The sequence below is a fragment of the Felis catus genome, chromosome A2 (genome assembly GCF_018350175.1).
Source record: "Felis catus isolate Fca126 chromosome A2, F.catus_Fca126_mat1.0, whole genome shotgun sequence".
Classification (NCBI taxonomy): Eukaryota; Metazoa; Chordata; class Mammalia; order Carnivora; family Felidae; genus Felis; species Felis catus.
In genome coordinates, this window is record NC_058369.1 from 17113132 (window position 1) to 17137081 (window position 23950).

A 23950-nucleotide genomic window follows, 5' to 3' on the forward strand; every position below is an offset into this window, starting at 1 on the left:
AGAAAATGCCATTCAACAAGAGCATAATGCAAAAGGAATATTTTCCAGGACAATGTATTAGGCAACAAAAGTCTCAGTGAATTTTAGAAGATAGAAACCACACAAATTATCTTCTCTGAATACAACGGAATAAAATTAGACATCAGTAACAGAAGGAAATCTAAAAACTTCACTAATTGGTATATATTAAACCATTCATTCTTAAAACAACCCACAAGTCAAAGAAGAAACCAAAAGGGAAGTAATAAAACACTTTGAGAAAAATGAACACGAAAATGAAATATGTCTAAATTTATGGATTGCAGTAAAAAGGAGTGCTGAGAGGGATATTAATATGGAAGTCAACATTAATAAATTTCTCAAATCAATATCCCATCCTCCAACGTAAGGAAGTATTAGAAGAGCAAACTTCAGCAAAAAGAAGCAGAAGGAAGAATGAAGATTACAGTGGAGATAAATGAGAATAGAAAAACAATAGAAAGAATCACTGAAATCAAAAGTTGGTTCTTTGAAAGATAAAATTGACAAGTCTTTAGATTGATGAAGGAAAAACAAAAACAAAAACCAAGAGTGGACCAAAGTACTAAAATCAGGAATGAAAATATGGATGTTACTACCAAACTTACAAAAATAAAAAGGAATGTAAAAAGACATTGTGAAAAAAAAAAGCTTTACTGCCATATAATTCATATACCATATGATCAACCCATTAAAAGAGTACAATTCAACGAATTTTAGTATATTCCCACATACGTGCAACCATTACCACAGTAAATTTTAAAATCTTTCCATCACCTCAAACAGAAACCGTATACCTTTTAGCTATCATCCTCCTTTGCGCCTCTTCCTCCTAGTCCTAAGCAACCATTAATGTACTTTCTGTCTCTACAAATCTGCCTGTTTATATTTCATATAATTAGAATTAAATAATATATTTTCTCCTCTGTTTTTTTTTTCAATGTTTATTTACTTTTGAGAGACAGAGAGAGACAGAGCATGAGCAGGGGAGGGGCAGAGAGAGAGAGGGAGACACAGAATCCAAAGCAGGCTCCAGTCCCCAAGCCGTCAGCACAGAGCCTGATGCGGGGCTCGAACTCATGAACAGTGAGATTATGACCTGAGCAGAAGTCGGACACTCAATGGACTAAGCCACCCAGGCACCCTTCCTCTGTTTTTCTTTCTACATACCATGTTTTCAAGGATGATCCGTGATGTCACATATGTCAATACTCCATTCCATTTTATGGCTGAATAATATTCCATTTTAATACCACATTTTGTTTACCCATTCATCAGCTGATGGACATTTGCATTGTTTTCACTTTTGGTTGTTATGATTTGTGTTTGTGTATCTGTGTCTGTGTGTGTGTGTGTGGCCAATAGGTGAGACAATGTATATGAAATGGACAAATTTCTAGAAAGGCACAAACTATAAAAACTGACTCAAAAAAAAAATAGAAAACCTAAACAGACTTGCAACAAGTACATAGATTGGAATCAGTTCTTAGAAAACAAAACAAAACCAAACAAAATAACAACAAAAATAACCCATGGGACGCCTGGCTCAGTCAGTTAAGCATCCAACTTCAGCTCAGGTCCTGATCTCATGGGTCATGAGTTTGAGCCCCTCACTGTGTGAGCTGGAGCCCTGCTCTGGGCTCCACACTCTCTCCCACTTCTCTCTGCACCTCGTGGGAGTCTCTCTCTCTCTCTCTCTCTCTCTCTCTCTCTCTCTCTCATGAATGAATGAATAAATAAATAGAAATGTGAATACAGTTTAAAAAAAAATCAGGACTTGATGGTTTCCCATGTGAATTCCAGAAAACACTTAAAGAAGAATGAACATCCATAATTCTCCTATTCTTCAAAAAAAATAAATAAATAAAATAAAGAACAATTCCTTACTCATTCTTGGAAGCCAGTATTACCTCGACATCAAACCAGATAAAAATACCACAAAAAATGAAAAGCAATAAACAAATGTCCCTTATGAATATAGGTGCAAAAATCCTCAACAAAATACTAGAAGCAAACTAAATCCAATGGAATATTATAATTCCCATAATCAAGTGGGATTTATCCCAGAAACCCAAAAGTGGCTCAACAGGCAGAATCAATTAATACAACATATATAAAGAATAAGGTAAAAATACCACATGGCCATCTCAACTGATACAGAAAAAGCAATTGGCAAATTCCAACACATTTTCTGGATAAAAACATTCAACAAATTATAGAGAGAATTTTCCAAATTTGATAAAAGGAATCTAGGAAAGTCCAACAACTAACACCATACTTAGTAACAAAATGCATTCCTCCCAAGATCAGGAAAATAATCTCATTTACAATAGCATTCAAAAGAATAAAATACACAGGAATAAATTTAACTAAAGGAAATATAAAACATGTGTCAAGAACATACAACTAAAAACTTCAACAACAATGCTTAAAGAAGACCTAATTAAAGGGAAAGGCATCCTGTATTCATTGAGACTTCATACTGTTAAGATGGCAACACTCCACAAATTGAATGCAAATGAAAACCACAAGATACCACTTCACATCCACTTGTGGTTTATTTTTTAAAAGGGTGGGGGAGGGGGAACCAAGTGTTGGTGAGGATGTGGAGAAGTTGGAACATTCATACATTGCTGGTGAAAACCTAAAATTGTACAACCACTATGGAAAACAGTTGAGTTGTTTCTCAAAAAGCTAAACATAGAATTACCAATTCCACTCCTACCAAAAATCGAACAAACTATGTTCACAAAACAGTAGTCAACGTTCATAGCAGCATTATTCAAAATAGTGAAAAAGTGACAACAGTACAAATACACATGAACTCATAAATGGATAAGTAAAATGGAATATCCACTGAAAGAACATTATTCAGCACAGAAAGGAATGAAGTACTGATTTTACACTACAACATGGATGAACTTGAAAACCTTATGCTAAGTGAAAGAAGTCAGACTCAAAAGCCCACATAATGTATGCTTCCATTTACAGGAAACATACAGAATAGGCAAATCCATAGAGACAGAAAGCAAATTAGTGGTTCCCAGGGCTCATGAGAGAAACAAATGGGAAATGACTGCTTAATTGGTATGGGATTGTCTTTTGGAGTGATCAAAGTGTTCTGGAATTAGATACTGGTGACAGATATACAACACTGTGAACCGGATTCTATACTTTTAAAGGATTAAAATGGAGGATTTTATGTTATGTGAATTTTACCTCAATTAAAAAGTAATGAAAAACAACAATGAACTTAAACCTACCCAGCAACTTATAAATTGAAATAATCACAGAAGCCCTTTCAGTATTCTTATGTCTATATGCTCAAAAACTAGATCTAAAAACAGTTATCATGAGGGGAGCCTGGGTGGCTCAGTTGGTTAAGTGTCTGACTTTGGCCCAGGTCATGACCTCACAGTTCTGAGCTTGAACCCCATGTCAGGCTTTGCGCCGACAGCTCAGAGCCTGGAGCCCGTTTCAGATTCTGTGTGTCTCTCTCCCTGTCTCTGCCCCTCCCTGGCTCATGCTCTCTCTCCTTCAAAAATAAATAAACAATAAACAAACAAACAAATAAATAAAAATAAAAACAGGTATCACGAGGTGCCTGGCTGGCTGAGTCAGTTGGTGAAGTATGTGACTCTTGATCTCGGGGTTGTGAGTTTGAACCCCATGCTGGGTATAAAGATTATTTAAACAAACCAACCAGCCAACAAACAAATAAATCTTAAAAACTGGCATCAAATACTTCACAGCTGTGATGTTATTAACAGTTCTGAAACAGCCTTTAAATTCTATCTACCATAACAGAAAATGATGAGAAAAAAATCAAATGTTAATCTTAAGGACAAATTGATACTGATCATTGTTTTTGCTTTTAAGCACAAACAAACCCAATTATTTTAGCAAGCTGAGAGGAAAATACAGCATCTACTACCCTTGCCCATGGGGACAGCTGTGACTCACCAAGCTTCTCTGGCTCATCAGGTCCCGTGCCTGCAATGCAACTGCTCTCAAGGCCATATGTGGGGTCCACTTTCCCAGAGGCTCGAGCTGCTTCTTGTACTTTCTTGACGTGAGCTTCAACCAATTCCAGTGGTACCTCCTCTCGGACCCGAGAAAACTCCTCTGTACAAGAATCAAAATGCAAGTGTGACCTAGTGTGCAAATATTTGCTTTAACATAGACCACTATGGACTCTGACACATTAGTGTCTTACAAGCACTGACCTTTCTGGGTGCTCAGGCTTATCTATTCCAGCAAAACAAGAATGCCAAATGAGGTAGTCACGTACGCTGATGAAATTCTAAGATTGTACATTTTAACTTATGTGTCGCAGTATCCTGCTGTGTAAGTAACAAAGATCTCTAAATTTCCGTCTATAACAATCAAAATTTTTGCCCAAACTTAACCTAACTCTGCAAGCTAGATTGATAGTAAAGAAAATAGCAAGGATTAAACAACCAGAAAGCTGAAAAAGAGTTTATAGTGTGACAAAGTTCTAATTGTAATAAGATCCAACAACGTTAAATGGTTCCTTTTGCTGGTTATGTCAAAGTCCAAATGAATCATAAAATATACGACAAAAAACTGTTTTGCCCCGCCAATTCTTAATAAATGCTCTTAATTTTAAAACTATGAATTTTAAGTGTTTTAGTTAAAAATGTTGTAATACTCTTTAATATGGTAACTTAAAGAGGTAATGTCTGACTTTCTGCTAACTGAAATAAACATAGCAGCTGATAACCTGCCAGTCAGAGACAACACATATATAAAGGCAAGTACTAGGCTATTATCTGAAACTACTGTGCTGATGACACGGTTCAGGAAAGTCCATACCCAAAGCTGCTTTTGCTGCAGCAGATGCCACACGAGGGTCCACCACGGATGCCAAAAAAGCAACAGTGCTCATGACTGGGTTTCCTGACTGACTGAAAGGGACAGGCTGGTAAGCCAGGGGCCCCAGGGAGGCATCCGAATTCTCAAGGTACGGGTCCTCAATAGGAAGCCTCAGAAAGTGGAGGATGCATTCATCCTGAGTACGACTTCCGACATGCTCTGACACTTTGTTCCAATCATCCTTGTACATCTCCAGGGCCTACAACAGAGAAATCCAGGTGCTTTAGTATCAGGTAACAAGGAACTAATACGTAACAATATCAAAAGCCTATGACTGTTCTTAAAAACAGTTCGGGGTTTAAAAAAATGAAAATGATTATACTTTACATAAGAAAATAGGTAGATTTGATTGCTTTTCTAATTACATTAAATCTCAAGCAAGAAAAATAAAAAACACATATATAAAAGGAAGAAAAAGTGTTTTTCACGAATACACACATGACTGTTTACATAGAAAATCCTAGTAAGTCTACAGAAAAATACTAAAACTATAAAGTTTAGCAAGGTCAGAGGATAGACAGGTAACAAAAACTCAATTATACTTCTCTATGTATAAGCAATGAAAAGTTTTCAATAGGAAAAGTCTTTAAGATAGCACAAAACCGAAATAACTAGGAACAAATGTAATAAAGAATATGTAATATGTAAGAACAACATGCTTGAAAAAAATAAAACACGCTGAGAGAAATTAAAGACCTAAATAAATGAAGAGATATACTGTATTCATCCATTAGAAGACCCAATATTATTAAGATGTCAACTCTCTCCAAACAGAATAGCAGGTTCAACACAATCCCATTCAAACTCCAAGTCTTTATTGCTAGAAATTAAGAAACTGAGGCTAAAATTTATGAAGTATATAAATTTCCAATTTAAAAATTTATTCTTCAGAGAAAAATGCTGAAAAACCCTCAAAAAGAGTAAAAGCAGTCTCTAAGGGGGAGAGGGACAGAAAGTTGTAAAGAGAATCAGAAATACGTGGTACAAAGAAAGTCGAGGAATTAACTGGGTAAGAACCTATTCAGTAGCTAACCAAAGCTGCTGTTCTCACAGGATTCACAACCAGGGGCAATTCTGCCTCCTTGGGGACATTTGGCAATGTAGGCAGACATTTTGGGTTGACACAACTGAGGAGGTGCTACTGGCATCTAGTGGGTAGAAACCATGGATGATGTTAAACGTTCTCTTTAATGCACGTAAGAAGAGCCACCACAACAAAAAACTATCTGGCCCAAATGTTCATTGTGGGAGGCTGAAAAATCCTGTTCTAGAGCTTGATTTGCTGAGCTACACTGTGAGCTGAGCTTGTGATGACGATGGTTCTCTCCATGTTTACGTAAGTGAATTCCTAACCCAGGGCTCCAACTGCCGACCCAGGCTTGCCTTCTTTGCTGCAGTGGTAGAAGACTCCTCAAAACCCACACCAGAGAATGATCTTATTTCTTAAATCCCTTGAAAAAACAAGGCTAATTCTGGGTTTCCTCTGGATAGCCAGTGGCCTCAGGTAGTTCTAGAAGGCATTAGAAAAAAGACCTAGAATGTAACAAAAAATAAAAATCAATTTCTCTCACTAAGGTCGTTGGGGCCAGAAATGTGTAACTTTAGGGACCACCTTATGTATCTGATTATGGGGAGATTTTCTTAGGATACTCTATCACAGACTTTTCAAGGAAATTTACTTAAAAAAAATTTCTTCCTTTATTTTTTTCCTCATGAAGAAAGTTCAGGCAGTTTTTTCCAGAGTAAAGCTAAGGAACCCTTTGACATGCAAAAATCAACAAAGAGCATTCCGAAAAGCATAAGGCTGAGAAACGAGTGAAGTTCCGAGCTTGGGCACTAATGGCAGCATTACATAACAGGGAATCAAAGACATGTTTTCAAACAGAACATGGCGACAGACTAGCTGGGAAGGAGGAGGAAGGCTGATATATTAGCAGACATTTTACAGGAGTATAAAACACCTTCATTCTTCCTACTATGAGCTGGCTCCTTACCTGCATTCTCAGAATCACCCATCTCTCTCTATCCTTAAATTCATCTTTCTTCCTATTGCCAGAGTGAACTATGTTTCACACATGACACTGTCTCTCTCCTGCCTAAAATTATTTCCTTGCTCGTTATTATCTTACTGAATGAAGTCCACATAGGATCGGGACTCTGCCTACTTCTTCCACTCTACTCACTACTCTTTCATGTTCTAGGAATATCCAGAAATAGTCTTCCTAGTCATTGTGCCTGTGGACACTTTGCTCTGTACCCAAAATATCATATACTGGAGCCAACAATACAGCTGTCCCATTCCCAGAAAGCCATGCACTGAGTCTCATCCACCCAGCCTGACACACAGCCATCCCTATGTACTTGTCTTGTGCTCTGGGTACGGCTCCAATTGTGAAGCTGAGGACACTGCACTCATTTTTTTGTTTTAACCTGTTTCCGTTGAATCCCTTACCTGCAAAGACTATGGCCTAGCCATCTCAGTCTACAGAGTCTGCCGCGGTGCCTTAAACACAGTAACCAATAAAATTTGCTGAACGTGACCACAGGAAACTGGACTAGACCAGGAAAGGAATTTGTGTTTCCCATGGCTCCAAATGTAAAAAAACAAAACAAAAAAACCCCACACAAAACCTGTAAAAAAGGGCTCTTCCTCAAGACAATATTTTTTTTAATTGGAAGACATACTCATCTAAAACGTAATTCAAAATTACACAGAAAAAACAACTCCTTGGGTAGCATATCAAGGAAAGGTGTATCAGGGACATGCACACTACGAGCAAATCTTTGATGCTGTTTACGGAGTATCGTCCAATGCTACTGCTTCTGTAATCTAGCCAGTACAAAAAACGTGGGGAACTCTTTCAGTGATAAACGTTAATAACCTTAATGGATTTTATCTGCAGGTACAAGATTTCATGTCCACTAATCATCTAAGGGAAAATAAACACAAGGCATGAGAAAACAAAGCAGGCAGGAGAAAGACTGAAGTTAATAAGGGAGGAACCAATAAGCTCCCAGACTCAGGTCTTGTCAATTTCAAGCCCAGGGACAATTATAATGACCAGGAAGACAACTGTTACAAGTTGAGGACTTAATATTGTAAAAGCCTCTTTAAAAAACCCCCTTAATCACTATGAAATAGAATGCTGACATTTCTTCTTCCATTCTGGCACCCTGAATCTGTCAATGCAATGTCAAACTGCTCAGAAGACTGAGTTATCAGCCTTTTGTGACTTAAACTGGTGACACATTTTCAGGTGAAACCCCTGGAATTCCTCACACATCTTACAAATGAAATCTACTCAAATAAGTCTCCATCATCTTGATCTTACCCAATGTATTTTTTCAAAAAGCTAACAGAAAGCCTTATATAGCCTTCATGTCTACCAATTCATTCAAGGTCTTTTCAAATTCCATTTATTCATCCAGTGTGTAGATTCTATTTTGGTTATTTGCAAAGCTGAAACTATGCCTCCAATATATGTAATAAAACATTGTACTAAACAAAATCACAGATAATAATCTGCAGCATTCCACAGAAGAGCTGTGTGTGTTTTGATGAGAGACCATATCAAATAAGGTGTTTTTAAAATAAAAGCAGGTGGTCTCAGAAATAATACAAAATAGTTGGGGTGCTGCCTGTGTGATATACTTGTCTAATAAAATGACATGATTGGGGGGGGAAACAATAAACCTTAATGCATCTTCCAGATTTTTCTATTTATTAGGAAAAAATTGACTGGTTTTGGTCATTTGGTTATAAATCCTTAAAAAATTTTCATCTCGGGGCACCTGGGTGGCTCAGTGCGTTAAGTGTCTGACTTCGGCTCAGGTCATGATCTCACGGTTTGTGAGTTCGAGCCCCACGTTGGGCTCTGTGCTGACAGCTCAGAGCCTGGAGCCTGCTTCCAATCTGTGTCTAATCTGTGTCTCATTCTCTCTCTGCCCCTCCCCCACTTGTGCTGTCTCTCAAAATTAAATAAATGTAAAAAAAATTTAAAAAAAAAAATTTCATCTGGCTTCATATTCTTAAGCTATTAATTATCAATAAATAAACTACAGAAATAGAAGATGTTAGTGGTAAGCAATGCTGCTGGGGCACCTCTGTGTAAGCAGAGACAACACCTGTTGATTCAACTGCATGTTTAAAAGAAAAACCAACCACTCTACAGGTTCCACCTGCAGGAGAAAAAAAATGCACTATTGTGTAAGGATACTGTGGTTTTCTTGAATATGTTCAGGATAAACAGCAGCTCAGCCATTCTGTTCTCACTCTATTCACTATTCTTAAACGTAGAAGAGAAAATTTTGAGTGTCAATGTATAGAAAGAAAAAGAACTGATAAGAACGATACTCCAATTGGTGCTGTACAACTAATTACTCCCTAAAGCCCAAAGCAACATGAAAGTATATTCCCCGCCAAGTACTAAAAACTTTAAACACATTAAGTAAACGTCCAGGGCAAATATGACTAGACAAAACAGTCCTGAAATAAATAAAAAGTGGCTCAGAAAAGAAGCTCTCTGCATATTACCGATAACAAATGAGTAGATAAGAGTACATCAAAATAGTGGTAAAAACTTGGGGTGCCAGGGTGGCTCAGTCTGTTAAGCATCCAACTCTCGGTTTCGGTTCAGGTCATGGTCTTGCAGTTCGTGAGTTTCAGCCCTGCATTGTGCTCTGTGCTGATAGTTTGAAGCCTGCTTGGGATTCTCTCTCTTCCCCCTCACCGTTCGTTCTCTTTCTCTCTCAAAAATAAATAATTTTGTTTTAAAGTGTGGTAAAAACTCAAAAAGAAGAAATCTTTTTGAATTTTAATGCAGAGATATTGAGAAGACAGAATAAGGAAAAGGAGAAGAGAAATGTAAAAAAGAAAAAGAAATAATTAATACACCACTAAAACTTCTTAAACCAAATACGACTGTTGGAAAAACTCAAAAAACAAAATTAAAAGCAATACAGAAACATGAACCATCACAAGTCCCGCTATGGGCAAAACACAAGCCCTGGGTGAGTCCTGCTTCTCTCTGTCTCTGTCTCCCTCCCTCTCTCTCTGCCCCTTGTGGGATATTCTCATTCCCTCTCTCTCTCTCTCTGCCCCTTGCTTACTTGCTCCTTCTCTCTCTCAAAAAGGAAAGAAGGAAGGAAGGAAGGAAGGAAGGAAGGAAGGAAGGAAGGAAGGAAGGAAGGAAGGAAGGAAGGAAGGAAGGAAGGAAGGAAGGAAGATGAGCTATCAGTAGGTCCAGTGTATCTCAGTATGGCTCGGAGACCCATGGGGCACCATATTTTTCAGGGGAACCAAGAGATCAAAACCGTTTTCACAATAGCAACAGGACACTGCTGCTTTTTCACTATGATGACACGTGCACGGTGGATGCTAAAGCAGTGGTGAGTGAACCACCTACCCTCAGCATGAATCAAGGCAGTGGCACCAGTCTTTTTTTTTTTTTTTTTTTTTTTTTTTTTTAATGTTTAGTTTTGAGAGAGAAAGAGAGAGCTCGTGCGTGCAGGGGAGGGACAGAGAGAGGGAGAAACAGACACAGAATCCGAAGCAGGCTCCAGGCCCTGAGCTGTCGGCACAGAGCCCAGTGTGGGACTCGAATTCACAAACTGCGAGACTATGACCTGAACTGACGTTGCATGCTCAACTGACTGAGCCACCCAGGTGCCCCAAGAATATCTTAATAATCACCTTCTTCTTCACTGCCACACTCACAAAAATAATCCAACTTTACTGTAAAATGATTAATCTTACAAATTTAAACATCAAAGTTCACTTGTTTTTAATATTTGGTACTATGAAATGTGAGGTACACAAGAAAACTAAAAATCAACTATCCAAGCATGATGGCTGTCTGAAGGAAAAGCACTGTGTGATCATTTGAGTTTCAAGCTCAACTAGCCATTTTCATTGAAGATCATTTTTTAAAAAAATTTTTTAATGTTTATTTTTGACAGAGAGAGAAAGAGAGACAGAGCATGAGCGGGGGAAGGGCAGAGAGAGAGAGGGAGACCCAGAATCTGAAACAGGCTCCAGGCTCTGAGCCGTCAACACAGAGCCCGACGCGGGGCTCGAACTCACATACAGCGAGACCATGACCTGAGCCGAAGTCAGACACTCAACTGACTGAGCCACCCAGGCACCCCGAACATCATTTTTACTAGCATGTAAACGCTAGCACACCGTGGCTAACACACCATGGTCTGTAGGCACAGATATCTGGCAGACGTTTTCTGATCAGCACGGGAGTTCCGATCTGCTCCATTTCTGACCTGGGCCAGTTCACCCTGCCTTAGGCATCATGGTGGTCCCTCGCTCTAGGAAGTCATCATACTGATGCCAAACTTAGTACAGACACCCAGCTAGCACAGCACACTCCAGTCCTGAACCTAAGACTTAAGCAACCCTCCTGCTTAAGCAACCCTCCTGCCTCAGCCTTCTGGACACCTGGGACTAACAGGCACTCACCACCACAACAGCCAGGAAAATGTTTTCTTAAAAGCAAACAGGATTGTCAGAAGTGTCACTTTGAAGAAAACAACTGAGTGCTTTTTGCCAATGATTAAGTGAAAATTAGAATTCTGAAAAATATGTACCTGCCATGAAAGCCTCTCCTACAGGAGTATTTATAATTATCTGAAAAGGTCATTAAGATATTCTTTGTGTTTCCAAATACACGTCCAGATGATACTAAATAGTCCTAATGTATTTTAACTAAAACAACATATATGATGAAAAAAACAAATATGAAAATCCAGCTGTATTCTATAAAGTCAAACATTATAGATATGGCTAACGGGTGACACCACTTTTTACTAACACACTTATTTTTCAAAATCTATTTCTGATAAAAATTTTTCATAAAAACTTGCAATGGGTTTATTGTTATTTTTAAGTAAATTAGTTTCCTCAGTTTTAATTTACAATACAGAAAATACTGATTAACTCACAAAAATTCTTTGAAACCTCAATGTAATTTTTAAGAGTAGAAGTATATCCTGAGACCAAAACGTTTGAGAACTGCTGACCTAGTCTAATCTTCTATTTGATGCTTCATTTCTGAATTGCAAATGTTACACATGATATACAAGTTTGGATCAGATGAATACTCCACTGAAAATGAGCTCTCTTCCTCTGCAAGTTCTTTGCTCTAAATGTTATAAACAGAGCAAGCACTAGAAGTTACCAGCAGCAATCATACCTCCCTCCAGGTTGACCCCATTAATGAAACCAGAAAACTCGTTCTTTTCCCAGCACCACCTGCAATACTTGGTGACCACTGAGACCCATTTTGATTACTAAGATAGAAGGGAAGACTGATGAGGGGCTTCTGGTTAAGCTTTTCATCCCAAGAAGAGCCCCAGAAGTGCCATTTCCAATTTTCTTACTGTTTTGAACAGGGATATGAAACCAGTGAATAAATCAGCCTTGCTGGGAGCAGAAGAGAACACAGAGAGACAGAATGCAGACAGCTAAAGAAGGAAAACAAAAGAAGAAAGAAGCTAGGAACCTGATGATGTACTTGAGTAGTAAAAAGTATGTTGGAATTGCCAATCTAAAGATAGCCAGTTGAACAAAAAAAAAAACAATGTCCTTTTTGGTTTAATCTTTGCTAGCTACATCCTGTTCTTTGTAGGCAAAAGCGTTCCTAAGAGATCTAACAGTACACTTCCTCATTTGGTCCTAATTTGGCTCTCACACGTACATTCTACCCACAAATACTATGTAGTACCATGCAGTCTTCATTTTACCCAATCACTGTTCTGTAACTAAAGATAAATGGTCCTCTTCAAAAATGGTTGATAAATATGGAACCTAACATTCTCTTACTCTCCAGAGTAGAAATAATTGCTAAGAGTTACTTGTGTAAGTATTTTCAAGAATCTCCAAAGACATGAAGAATTCCAAAAAGTATTCAACAAGCTGACTGACATATTTTGAATTACCACTAGTTTACGACAGTGTTCTACTTTCAAGAACAAACAGTATTTTCAGTGGCAGGCATCTTCATCTACTTCTCTGGTATGCCTTCTGGGAAATATGGAGGTTGTACAAATGCACACCAGCACCAGAGAACTCATCTACAATGACCGAGGTGGGCTAAGTTACAAAAACAACAACTGGAATCTGAAGAAACATTCCACTTCAAAGTAACATCTGCTACTCAAGGTCAGCAAATTATTGTTACATGGGAATGAGGTGCCAGAAGTGCCAAATCTTCCAATTTTGGAGGAAAAGTTACAGATCCAGACTACTTTTGCAAAGCCGTAATAATTGTTTAATATTGGCAAAGATTTAAAATGAAACAACCCAACCTGGGCCAAAATAACACATATCCAGGTCTGATCTTCCCTACTGATAGCCAGCACATCACTTCTAGGTATGATATTTAAATAATGATGGACCAAGAAAATTCTCTTAAAACTCAATACATGGTTCAAAAAACTTCAGGATTAATTCCAAAGGTGTACTTCAAATGCGAGTCACAGAAACTAAGCACCCACCTCCTGTGTGGATAAAGGGGCTCCACTATTAATGTGCTTACCTCTAGGAGCAGAAGGGTCTCCTGTTCAGTCCATTCTCTTCCAGCACTAGCACCTTTACTCTAAAGAAACAAAACCAAAAATTAGACACTCACTCCTAAAGGCTGAGCATGGAGCTCAGCAGGAGTTCCTTCTAAGTTCAGGGGGCTGTTTTATGCACACAACCAAGTAAGTCCCTAAGCAGTAGGTGGGGCACCTGACTGGCTCAATCGGTACAGCACGCAACTCTTGATCTTGGGGTTAAGTTGGAGCCCCACACTGGGTGTAGAGATTACTTAAAAATAAAATCTTTGGAAAAAAAAAGTCCCTGAGCAACAGAAATAAAACACTTGAGGATTCTAAACTTCCAACAGAAAGGCAGACTTATTTCAAAGATTTCTTGTTTTCTATTAAGGACTCATAGACCATTTAGATATGTTGTTTCTATTATTTTGAAATTTGACAATACTTTTGAAGCTACAAAGGCACAATATTTTAATGCATACCATGAACTGGTTGGATATCATAAACGTAACACAAACATTTAGTATAACTTGAACACAGTACTTTTTCTAAGATTCAAAGACAAATTGTACTACACATAAATTACTCTGGAAGATTCTTTTTTTTTTTTTTAATATTTTCATGCTTATTTATTAAAAAAATTTTTTTAATGTTTTTATTTATTTTTGAGACAGAGAGACAGAGCATGAACAGGGAAGGGGCAGAGAGAGAGGGAGACATAGAATTCAAAGCAGGCTCCAGGCTCTGAGCTGTCAGTACAGAGCCTGATGCAGGGCTCCAACTCAGGGTCTGTGAGATCATGACCTGAGCTGAAGTCGGACGCTTAACCGACTGAGCCACCCAGGCGCCCCTGTTTATTTTTCAGAGAGAGAGAGAAACTGAGTAGGAGAGGGGCAGAGAGAGAGAATCCAAAGCAGGCTCCAGGCTCTGAGCTGTCAGCACAGAGCCCGACATGGGGCTCGAACTCCATCCAGGAGAGAATGATCTAAGCTCAACCAACTGAGCCACTCAGGCACCCCTTGAAAGATTCTTGATTCCAGGGGCGCCTGGGTGGCGCAGTTGGTTAAGCGTCCGACTTCAGCCAGGTCACGATCTCACGGTCTGTGAGTTCGAGCCCCGCGTCGGGCTCTGGGCTGATGGCTCAGAGCCTGGAGCCCGTTACAGATTCTGTGTCTCCCTCTCTCTCTGCCCCTCCCCCATTCATGCTCTGTCTCTCTCTGTCCCAAAAATAAATAAACGTTGAAAAAAAATTAAAAAAAAAAAAAAAAAAGATTCTTGATTCCAATTGCAACAACTTCATATTTTCAACATCTCTTGAATAAAATAATCACCAAGTAATTCCCTAAACTGCAAATCACTCTTTCCGTAAGAATCCCTTTAACTGGGGGTTGAGCCCTGGACTGTTGATTTTGGCTCAGGTCACGATCTCAAGGTTGTGGGATCAGGCTATGTGGGCTCCATGCTAAGGGTGGAGAGTGCTTGGGACTCTTTCTCCCCCTCTCTCTCTGCCCCTCCCCCTCTTCTTCCTCCAAAACAAACATTTTTAAAACAAGAATCCCTTTAACTGACAACTCACATGAGCATGGGGGGGTATAAGAAAACCAACTTTGTGTTACCTAAAAACTAAGATTTATCAATTGATTCATACTTCTGATTTGTACACCCTGCTCCCTTCAGAAGACTGGATGTGTGGTATACCTGACATTATTCTTTACCTGCAAATGTTATTAACTCAGAATATATATTCTAACATATCCCTTCTCTGTAAACTCTATTTGGGTAGATTATAGTTTTAAAAATGAAGAGAAAATTTCTATAGTCTGTGATTTCCTTGTTTGTGACAACAAAGCCTCTCAATTTGTTGACTCAACCTTTCTGCATGCTGTGTTACATATTGTGGGTAAAAGTTAAATTATGATTTGCTAGGTTTCCATGGTATTCAATACATATTCTGAAATTTTTGCAAAAAACTGTACTAAAAATAACTACTTTAACTAGAGAATAAAGAGGAATTGAAACATTGTGGAATTAAGCATTGTAGAATTAAGTCTTAAAGCAGGACTTTGTGAGATGGACAAAAAGGCATGTAGCTAGAACTCATAATACATTGCTCAGATTCCTTAAGGATTACTTTCTTTTTAATGACTTCTATTAAGTTTACTTATTTATTTAGAGAAAGAGAGGGAGAGAGCATGCAAGCGGAGGAAGGGCAAGAGAGGGAGAGAGAATCCCAAGCAGGCACTGCACTGTCAGCACAGAGCCGAACGTGGGGCTCAAATTCACAAACCATGAGATCATGACCTAAGCCGAAATCAAGAGTTGGACCCTTAACTGACTGAGCCACCCAGGTGCCCCGTAACCCTTAATGATTACTTTAAGACAACAAGTTTCATCTTTTAATGAACTAATCTCAGAAATGACTGTCAATCAGACAGAGGAACAAAATTCCAAGAGGAACAACATTCATTAACATTTCATCTAAATTCTAAGGAAGGAAAACCTGAGTAACAGGAAAGATCTGTACAACCTAAACATGACATTTATTAGGTAGGTGTGTGGCAGTGAGCATTTCTCCACGTCTCAGCCACAAAGGTACAGTTTCTCCTCTTGATAAAAACTAGCTCTGAGAAGGGTGCATAATCTCATCTCATAATCCTTGAGATGTTTGTGGGGGTTGTGCATGGTTTTAGAAATGCTTTCTTTGGTGTTTACTAAGGCAGAATGTATGTTCAATAAAAAACCCAAACCTTAGGTATACAGTTAGATACAATTTCACATATACACCCATATAATCACCTAAATCAACATCTAAGGTTCTCTCCTTTAAACCTCAAGTTGATACCAACAGGAGTACACACTATTCTGACTTCTATAATCATAGGCTAGTTTTTCTTGGATCTGAACTTTGTAAAACCATTCAGTATGTAGTCTGTGGGTCTGGCTTCTTGTTTAATAGTAGGTCGATGATATTCAACCACACTCTTTTTATGAAGTCATTTCTTTTCATTTTTGTGTTAATATTATATTGTTTGAATAAACTACAATTTATCCATTTACATGACTGATTGTTTATGGTTTTTGGCTATCTTGGATAAAGCTGTTAAGGACAATCATGCATATTCTTTTACACATTCATTCTTTTTTAAACTTATTTATATTGTTTATATAGCCAGAAGCTCAGTGACTGTGTGTGTGTGTGTGTGTGTGTGTGTGTGTGTGTATTTATATTTAACTATAAAAGAATATAATAGTTCTCTCCACTTTTATTTTCTGGAAGAGTTTATATAGGTTGGTATTATTTCTTCCTCAAATGTTTGGTACAAATGCATCAGTAGAATCATCTGGGCCTAGAGTTTTCTTTTCAGAAAGATGTTGAAATATATATAGATATAATATATACAAGGCTATTCAAGTCTATTAGTTCCATATGGCTACTATAATCAAATTCTCACAAACTTGATGAAACATTCAAAATAATAAAAATTCATTCGCTCATAGGTCAGGGGGCTAGAAGTCCAAAATCAATACAACCAGGACAAGAACTGAGGTGTCAGCAGGACCGTACTCCCTATTCATGCTCCAGAAGAGAATTCATTCTCTGCCTCTTCCACCTTCTGGTGGCTGACTCAGAACTCCTTGGTTTGCAGCTGCCTTATCTGAACCTCTGTGCCTGAGGTCACACTGCCTTTTCCTCTTCTGTCTTCAAATCTCTTTGGATTTACCTCTTAGAAGAACACATGTCATGGCACTCAGGGCCGACCTGGATAATACAGCGTTATCTCATCTTCAAGATCTCTAACTTAATCACATCAGCAAAAGAACCTTTTTCCAAATGAGGTAATGTTTACAAGTTCCAGGCATCAGGATCTGATTTCTTTGGAGGACATTTTTCAAGCTATTACATTAGGTTACCTATTTCATCCTGAGTAAAGTTTTTTATTTTGTTGCTTTCAAGGGGTTTGTCCGTCTTATCAAAGTGTCAAACATATTATTATCAAGTTGTTGATTATATTTTTAATATCTTTTTAATGTACAGAGAATCAGTAATATATTCTTTCTTTCCTGATTTGTAATTTGTGTCTTCTCTTTTCTTCTTGATCACTCACTCTGGTCGGAGGCTTATCAAATTTACCGATCCTTTCCTTATTTCGTTAATAACCATCTCCTTATTTTGTTAATTTTCTGTATTGTTTTTTTGTTTCTGGTTTCTAGTTTCATTTTGTTGTGGTTAGCTAACCATATTTATTTCACGTGTATGAAATCATACAACCACATTTTATAGTATCATTCCTTTAAAATTTCTTGAGAGTCATTTTATGGCTCAGAATTGAATATACTTTGGTCAATGTTCCCCAAGAACTTTAGTCTTATCTTACTAACCTACCTACCTACTTATTCTATCAATTACTAAGAGCAGACTATTGAAATCTCCAACTACAATTCTATCAGTTTTGCTTTATATATTTTGGAGTTTTTTAATGAACTATATACCTAATTAGGGCAATCATGTCCTTTTGATTAACTAACTCCTTTATCATTATGAAATGTCCATGTTTAATTCTGGTAAAATAATTTCTAATGTCTATTTTCACTAGTATTAACATAACTGGTATTCCTTGGATTAATGTCTAGAAGACACGTCTTCTCTCATTCTTTTACTTTATAATTAGATTTCTTACAGACAATTTATGATTCTTAGTTTTTTATGCAATTTGATGATCTCTGTTGCTTAACTGAAATATTACAACCATTTACAAATAAGGTTATTACTATCCCCATGGTCATATGTAAACCTACCACCTCCCTATTTTCTACTCATCACATCTACCCCTTCCTTTCTTATTCATTCCCTCTTATGGGGTAACTTTTTTTGAGAGGTAACTTTTTTGTGGAGTATTATTCTGTTTTTATCTCCATTACTGACTTACTAGCTATAGGTCTTTAAATACTCTGTGACTTAGAATCCTCATCTCTAACGTGTCATGGTGTATCCTCAAATACCATATTAGGTGCCATATATATGGCATAAGAACTTTAATATACTGTACTTCCATTTCCCTCTGCTGTACCTTGAGCCATGTTTGGTCCTTAACACATATTGAGAACCTAGAGATATACTATTAGCATTTTTGGTTTAAGTAGTCTATTACCGTTTTTTAAAACTACAAATCAGGAGGGAACATCTTTTATTCTGACCCAGGTGCTGACCTCTTCTGGCATTCATTGTTCTTCCATGTACATCCAATCCCCTTCAAAAGTATTTGGAAAGTGTTTGCCAAAGTATTATATACTTTAACCTGAAGCAGCATTTTTTATCACATTTCTAAATTATATCAGGAGTTTAACTCCATGTAATTGTCTTTCTGCCATTTTGGTCATTTCTACATGTTATAAACTCCTTAAAATGATCACTGCTTAAACAGTCTATATTTCTTCATATTTAATCGTACATTCATTCGTCTCCCTAGACGTATACCTTCCTAGTCTTGTGGGTCCATCAGGGATCAATATCCTTCACCCAAAAAAACTTCCCTCAGTTTTCCTGTACTGTGTGCTAGTGAAAACCTAACCCCATTCTCAATATCTGCCCTTTCACTCCTGAAAGGTATTCCTACTGGATACAGAACTCCAGACCGACAGCTTTACCTTCAGCATTTAAAATGTTACTATGGTGTTGGAATGCCTGGGTGGCTTAGTCGGTTAAGCATCCGACTTCAGCTCAGGTCATGATCTCACGGTTCATGGGTTCGAGTCCCGTGTCAGGCTCTGTGCTGACAGCTCAGAGCCTGGAGCCTGCTTCAGATTCTGTGTCTCCCTCTTTCTCTGCCCCTCCCCTGCTTGCATTTTCTTTCTCTCGCTCTCAAAAAATAAACAAACATCTGGCTTCTGTCATTTCTGCTGAAAAGTCAGACATCAGTTTTATGATTATTTCTTTGAATTTAATGTGTTCTTCTCCAACGCCACTCACTGCCCAATGTGGTGGCTACTTTTAAGGTGTTAGTTTTTTTGTTTTCTTTTGTTTGAGAGAGCATGCATGTGTGTGAATGGAGGAAAGGGGCAGAGAGAAAGGGAGAGAGAAAATCTCAAGGAGGCTCCACACTTATCATGGAGCCTGAAAGGGGAATGATCCCACAAGACCCGAGCCGAAATCAAGAGTCAGATGCTTAACCAACTGAGCCACTCAGGCGCCCTGTTTAAGATGTTAGTTTTTAAGGTAAGTTTAAGCATGATGTGCCTAAACATGTTTTCCTCTGTATCCAAATGTGGATCAGTTTAGACTCTCTACTGAGTTGGTATCTTTTTATTATTTATCAAAAATGATTAGCCATTACATCTTCAAATATCACTTCTGTTTCATTCTTTCTCTTTTTATAGGTCTCTAATGATAAACATGAATTCTTTTTACCATTTCTCACATGTCCTTTAAAGTCTGTTCTCTTTGACCCCCTCTGCCACCTTGATCAAATTTATTTTTCTCTTGGTGCTTCAATTTCAAGGTAGCTACTAACCTGTCTGAGCTCACTATTCCTGTCTTCTGTTGTGTTTAGCCTGCTGTTAAAACCACCCAATGAGGTTAATTTCAGGCACATTTTTCAATTATACAATATTCCTTTGAGTCTATATATTCCAATTATGTTGAAATTCTCCACTTTTTCCTGTTTTAACATATTATTCATCATTACTTTAACCTACCTACATTCTAACCATACAGAAAAAGTGGTAAGATAAGTGATTGTGGTTTTATAAAATGCCAATAGATTAATTAGAATGCTCACATTCTTATGCCATAGAAAGTTACGTTTCTTATGAAAACTGATACTTCTTACAAAGAAGAATAAAGAGGACATGCTGCATTGCAGCCCAGGTGGGTCTAGAAACAAAGTCCTTACTTTTGCTAAGGTTTTCTTGGAGTAAATGTCAGTACGAAGACCAAAGTTCTGCAAATCAATTGGTTTTTCCTTGTTCTTCTCAGGAAAATTTAACATCTGCTGAGCAGCAGGGACCTAGGAGTCAGAAAAATGATGAATGGCTTTATTAATCTCTACAAAGTTAAAGGGATAGAATTTTTAAAGCACTGTATAATAGTGACACGTAGAGAGATTTCAGAATAAAATAATAACCACACCTTTGCCCTACACTTCTAACAACATTTCAACATAGGCAACAAAGGTTGCGTATAAGCAACATTTTTCTGCCTCATTTAAATCCCAGAGAAAATAGACAATAAATTTTCTTTAATATGCTACCCCATTTCACAGTGAAGAACAATTTACACCTTAGACTCATGTTATTCCAACTTAAGGCTGTATAAAATCTGGTTGACATAGTAATTTTTTCAAGAACATGTGTTTGTTCACTTTCCAAATGTTAGGAAGGGGAAGAAGTTTCATACAGTGTATAATTAGTGTAATATTAAAAATGCCTAATATTAGGTTATTAGAGTAATAATTACAAAAACCAGAATTATAATAATATTTGTGTAATCATTAATTTACCTGAGGTGATCGAAGATGTAGAGGCACAAGCCCAGAAGGGGTATCAGCTAATACATTGAAATGAGGAGTAGGAGGAGGTCCCATTGCCATGGGTCGACTTTCTGGATCCACTTGGTAATTGACAAGCCCCCACTGCTCTAAAAAGGCATGAACCCTGGAAGAGTAAAGCTCTGAAACTTAACATCTAGAGACTGTAACTCACTTCCTCCATTAACCATCATCACATTTCACTAAAAAATCAAAACAATAAAACAAGTAAAATGTTCTCTATAGGCTATGAAGCACCACAAAGTTAACTGACAATTTTGGTTTGTTGTATGAGGGACAATTTCTACAAACTCAACATCATGTTGATAACGTAACACCCAAAACCTAATACAAAGCCTGATTATTTCCATCACAGAAAGAAGAAAACAAATGTTCACTTAAGTCCATGGTGAAAAAACTCACACACAGGCCAAATTCAAACCAGGAGATTCCCATTTGATTTGTTTCTTTAGACAGATCTAGTGTAGAGAGTTTATCCACTCTCCAGATCAACCCACTCTCCATCCCTGGTCATTTTACGATTTTACCATAAAATAAAAGATATCAAGTGTACAATCTTAAAAAGAAGAGAAAATGCCAAGGTATTAAAAATACTCAACCCCTAAATAAAAAACATTTGATTAAGGTATTTTATCAACAAAGAAAATATCCAGTTGGATCAATCAAACATTAAACAGCAATGAATCAGTAACCACCTGCAGTGAAGTGTCTAAGAAAAAGTCAGGCATTTTACCTCATCACAGCACACACATCTCCAGTCAAGTTTCGCCGACAAGCAGTGCTGGTTAAATATTCTTGGGGGTTTAGGCGATATGTGTCAATCATAAAATTTCGATATGCCAAGTATCTAAAAAGCAGTGGCAAAATTCATAAGGTGAACACACATCCTTTCAGAAATAACTCATAGAGCCAATAATCTTCTGATTCCCTATAACCAAATCCAACAAAAAGTTTATATTCCAACAAATACTATTGAGTGCTCACAGTCATTAATGTAATTAAGGATAATAGCTAATATGCAAAACAACTATTCACTAATATTAACGATAAGTAACAGAATAAAACAATGAAGTTAATGTAAAGTAACATAGGGGTGTCTGGCTGGCTCAGCTGGTGGAGCAGGCGGGTTTTGTGTTTGGAGACAGGAGTTTGAGACCTACGTTGGGCATAGAGTTTACTTAAAAATAGATAGGTTAAAATAATAACACGAGCTAATATAAATACAAGCTTGGTCACAGGGGTGAATGGATAAATAAACACCTGGTTATTTATGCTGTCTGCAGAACTACTGTGTATCCACAGTAATTCATTTAAACCTCACAATCTCTCCCTAAGGAAAGGTACACTATCATCTCATTTATCGATGAAGAAACTAAAGCACAGAGTGATTAAAGTATGTGTCCTAGGGGCTCCTGGGTAACTCAGTCAATTAGGCACTGACTGTTGAGTTTGGATCAGATTATGATCTCATGGTTTGTGAGTTCGAGCTCTGTGCTGGGCTCCATGCTGACAGTGGAGCCTGCTTGAGATATTCTCTCTCTCTCCCTCTCTCTCTCTCTGCCCCACCCCACCCACCAAAATAGATAAAATAAAAATTTTTAAATATATACATTAAAAAAAAAAGTGCCCTAGACCACAAGGCTGGTAAGTGTGGAGCCAGAATTTAGCAAACAGAGTGGGGGGGGGGGGGCGGGGGGGCTGCGCTAGAATCCATGCTCTTAACACGTGCTGCCTCTCATTTCTATATTCTTAGTAGAGCCACATGTTGATCTGGCTCTGACAATGGCTATATACCCAGCCAGGCGATGAGCAGAACCCATGAGGCCAAAATCAAAGCTAAAACAAGAACAGATAAAAAAGGAGAGAAAAACTGGGATTCGGAGTCACAGGAGACTTATTTTACAACAAACCCAAACACTTCTGTGACAAAATATTTATTCATTCATTCATTCGTTTACTTATTTATTACTGTCTTTTTTAAGCAACAACCTTTTTTTATTGTGAGCAAGAGAGAGAAGACATGTCCAAGTGGGAGAGGGGCAGAGAGAGAGTGGGAGAGAGAGAGGGAGAGAGAATCCCGAGCAGGCTCTGTGCTGTCAATGCAGAGCCCAACTTGGGGCCAAATCTCACAAACTGTGAGATCATGACCTGAGCTAAAATCAAGGGTCAGATGCTTAACTGAATGAGCGACCCAGTCGCCCCTCTGCAATAAAATATTTAAAACAAGATTTTAAGAAGCTACAGACCTAGCCACAAAAGAAAAACAAAAGTCTGGCAAAGTTAAGGTGGGCTACATCAGAATAGAAAAGGTACACTGCTCAAAAAAGGTCTAGTATACGCATAGATGGATAAATAAAAGCCGTAAATTTTCAGATTTAAGCGGACTAAAATGATAAACTGTGCTTTTAAACAGAAGACTGCCAAGAACCAGAAGTATTTACAAACGCTGGCAATTGGCAAATTAGCTAGAAGAATATACCATGTCTCACTAGATGGAAAGACTATCAGGTTTCTTATGCCAAATCTTTGACTGTAGTTTTAAATGAATCCTTACACTTTTGTTACGGAAAGGCTAGAATTATCTAAACTTACAACCTCAAACTATTGTGGACAATCTACTATAAGAAAATATTTATTATTCAATTATCTATATTCTGTCATGCGTTCAATGTGGAAAATCACCCTAACCAAACAATTTAAGCAAAAGACATCTATTTGTGAAGTCACATGAGTATAACAAGCAATGAATTAATACTATAAAGATAATATATGGAAAAGTATTTATAGTATGACAGGTGTGGATTTATTTGGGGGCAAGCGTTTCCAGAAATGTGTATTTAACAGTCACCAGGCAAATATACAAAAATACTTCCCCAAAAGATTCTTCCATCTCCAAAAAGGTTTTTATCTCCAATGCAAAAGCACAACAATGCTTTATGTAATTA

At 37.7% G+C, this 23950-nt stretch overlaps 1 protein-coding gene across 4 annotated transcripts in view; it reads right to left on the reverse strand.

The window, feature by feature from the left end:
* SMARCC1 (SWI/SNF related, matrix associated, actin dependent regulator of chromatin subfamily c member 1) overlaps positions 1-23950 on the reverse strand; it is a 177464-nt gene that overhangs the window by 74354 nt on the left and 79160 nt on the right. For all 4 annotated transcript variants that reach the window (XM_045049537.1, XM_045049532.1, XM_045049531.1 and 1 more), the window contains 6 exons: positions 21739-21852; positions 20958-21111; positions 20352-20465; positions 13461-13520; positions 4855-5113; positions 3982-4143 (listed from right to left, as the gene is read on the reverse strand). In XM_045049537.1, coding sequence (XP_044905472.1) covers positions 3982-4143; positions 4855-5113; positions 13461-13520; positions 20352-20465; positions 20958-21111; positions 21739-21852 — 863 coding nt within the window. The remainder of the gene's footprint in view (positions 1-3981; positions 4144-4854; positions 5114-13460; positions 13521-20351; positions 20466-20957; positions 21112-21738; positions 21853-23950) is intronic.